This window comes from Emiliania huxleyi (assembly GCF_000372725.1).
Source record: "Emiliania huxleyi CCMP1516 unplaced genomic scaffold EMIHUscaffold_2697, whole genome shotgun sequence".
In the NCBI taxonomy this organism is placed as follows: Eukaryota; Haptophyta; order Isochrysidales; family Noelaerhabdaceae; genus Emiliania; species Emiliania huxleyi.
The window spans coordinates 1-2,337 of NW_005200014.1; the positions used below are offsets into that span (position 1 = coordinate 1).

General features: G+C 62.0%; 1 protein-coding gene across 1 annotated transcript; it reads left to right on the forward strand.

The window, feature by feature from the left end:
- Window positions 1-26: 26 nt before the first annotated feature.
- Window positions 27-188, forward strand: EMIHUDRAFT_254750 (hypothetical protein; the record flags this gene model as incomplete). The annotated part of the gene is made up of 1 exon (XM_005777111.1): window positions 27-188. A coding segment is annotated over one exon (162 nt), but the record flags the coding sequence as incomplete, so codon positions are not given.
- Window positions 189-2,337: the final 2,149 nt, after the last annotated feature.

The following is a 2,337-nucleotide window of genomic DNA, read 5'->3' on the forward strand; positions in this document are numbered from 1 at the left end:
CGGACGACATCATCTCGACCCTCCAGTCGCTCAACCTGATCAAGTACTGGAAGGGGCAGCACGTCATCTCCGTCTCGCCAAAGATTGTCGACGAGCACCTCAAGCTCCACCCGCCCGGCACCTCTTTGCGCTGCGACCCGTCCAAGCTCACCTGGCAGCCGCCCGCCGAAGACGCCCTCGACAAGTGAGGCTGAAGTGAGGTGTGCTCGGGGTGCGCGGCTCCGCTCTGGGGCAGCGCGCATGCAGTGTTCACTTTGTCCATGACCGGGGGGCGGCGGCTTGCGCGCCCACGCTTGCGCGCTACCGGTGTACCACGCGGCGTGTCGGAGGGCACTTGTATTCATAGGCTAGCGTTTGGGGGCTAGAGTGGGGTGACGCAGGGCGTCGACATACGTAACGTACGCGATACGGGGAGGTGGGTCCTCGTACTGGGTTGTGGGGGCTTCCTTTCCCGTCTTGTAATGAACCTCCACGCACATGCACGTAAAAAAAACTGTTCAGTTTTCAAAGGCAAAAACGCCGGCGTACGCCCTCCCCTCACACTGACACTTCTCCCCCTATTCCCAACTTTAGGTTGCGCACGTCTCCCCAGCGCTCGAGCTAGGATCTCCGCTTTTTCTCCCCTAGTCATCCGCCCGCGCCGCGCGCCTCTAAGGGCGTCTAGTGCAGCCACTGAAAGAACTATTCCCGAGGAATGGTCGACGTCTCGCCTGAAGTCGGGTGAGCTCGCGCACTGCTTAGCCCTAGGAGAGGGGTGTGTGTGCGAGGTGGTGGAATGGTAAGGTTTCAGGCCAGAGGGGTGGGGGATTTGGGGGATGAGTCAGGAGCCAGCAGCCTTCCTACTGGACCTGAGTTCTCAGCTCTTCCGCCCGACGGGGTGGTCCCTTGGATTCGGGCCCCGCTCCCTTTTCCTGCGCCTGGTCTGTCCCTGTCATGAGTGTGTTGCGAGATGCAGAGCTCGTTAGCTGTAGCACAGAGCTGGTGGAGCACTGTCTGGTTAGGCTGGAGAGCTTGTTAGGCTGGGGCACAGAGCTGGTTGGGCTGGAGCACAGAGCTGGTTAGGCTGCTGGTTAGGCTGGGGCACAGGGCTGGTTGGGCTGGAGCAGTGGAGCACAGAGCTGGTTAGGCTGGAGCAGAAGCTGGTTAGGCTGGAGCGCGGGCGGTGCGGCGGCCGGCGAGGGCAGCGCGGTAGGCGAGAGGCGGCCGCGGGGCGTCGAGTGGCGCGATAGGAGGGTAGGCTGGCTGTGGGGGGGCGCCGCGTGGCCTCGGCAAGAGCGATGCAGAGTGACGTGCCCCCCCCCCCAAACACACACACACACACACACACACACACACACACACACACACACACACACACACACACACACACACACACACACACACACACACACACACACACACACACACACACACACCGCTCACCCACGCGCATCACCTCGTGTGTGTGTGGAGTCTGGAGAAGTTTACCTTACCTACCTTGCCTTGCCTTACCTCGCCAGGGCTCGCACCCGCAACCTCTCATAATAAATAAATAGAGCAGTCATCTCCAGGAGAGATGGGCGGGTCTGTGAATGCGCCGGCCAACATGGTCCGTGCACGAGCCTGCGGCAAGCTCGTGCTCGGTGACAAGGCGAACCCTCAGACGACTTTTCATCTCAACGAGGGGCACGTCACCGACATGTGTGAGATCGGCGGGGACCTGCAGTCCCAGCGCGATGTCCACTACGAAGTCAAGGTGCCTAGCGCCCTCACAAAGACGAGGCAGGCTGGGCAGGGCTCGGCGGCACACGGCGGATGCTGTGCGTCACTGGGCCACAAATTTGGTTTCGGCGGCACCCTCGACCAAACCTTGCTCAAGGTTCTTGGGTGCAAAGAGCGCGGCCACAAGTCACAGGGCCCGCTCGTCCATGCGAACCGGCAAAGGCTGGGTCAAAGAGCACAAGGGACAGTACTACGACGCGCTCCATGTCAAGAACGGAATCGTCAAAATTTGTCTCGTCGAATCCAGGGCGGCATTGCGCCGCCGACCAAGAGAATCATCTTCAACTTCGCCAAAGAGGTCGGCAGCCCGAGCGCCGTCGACCGCACCGACTACGGCACAGCCTCCGGCAGCGCCCGGGGCTTCGCCCAGCACCACTCGCAACAGCTCTCGCGCGCCGCCGTCTGTGGCGACGCGCAAAACATCAACAACGCTGCTCGCAACATGCGTGTCGCGCACTCATTCATGACCGGTCTCAATGTCCCACCCCCCTGCGCGCGGGCCTTCTAGGCCCGCGGGTAGTCTCACCCCATCCCCAGGGCCTCCAGGGCTCGCACCTCAACCTCTCACAGACCAGC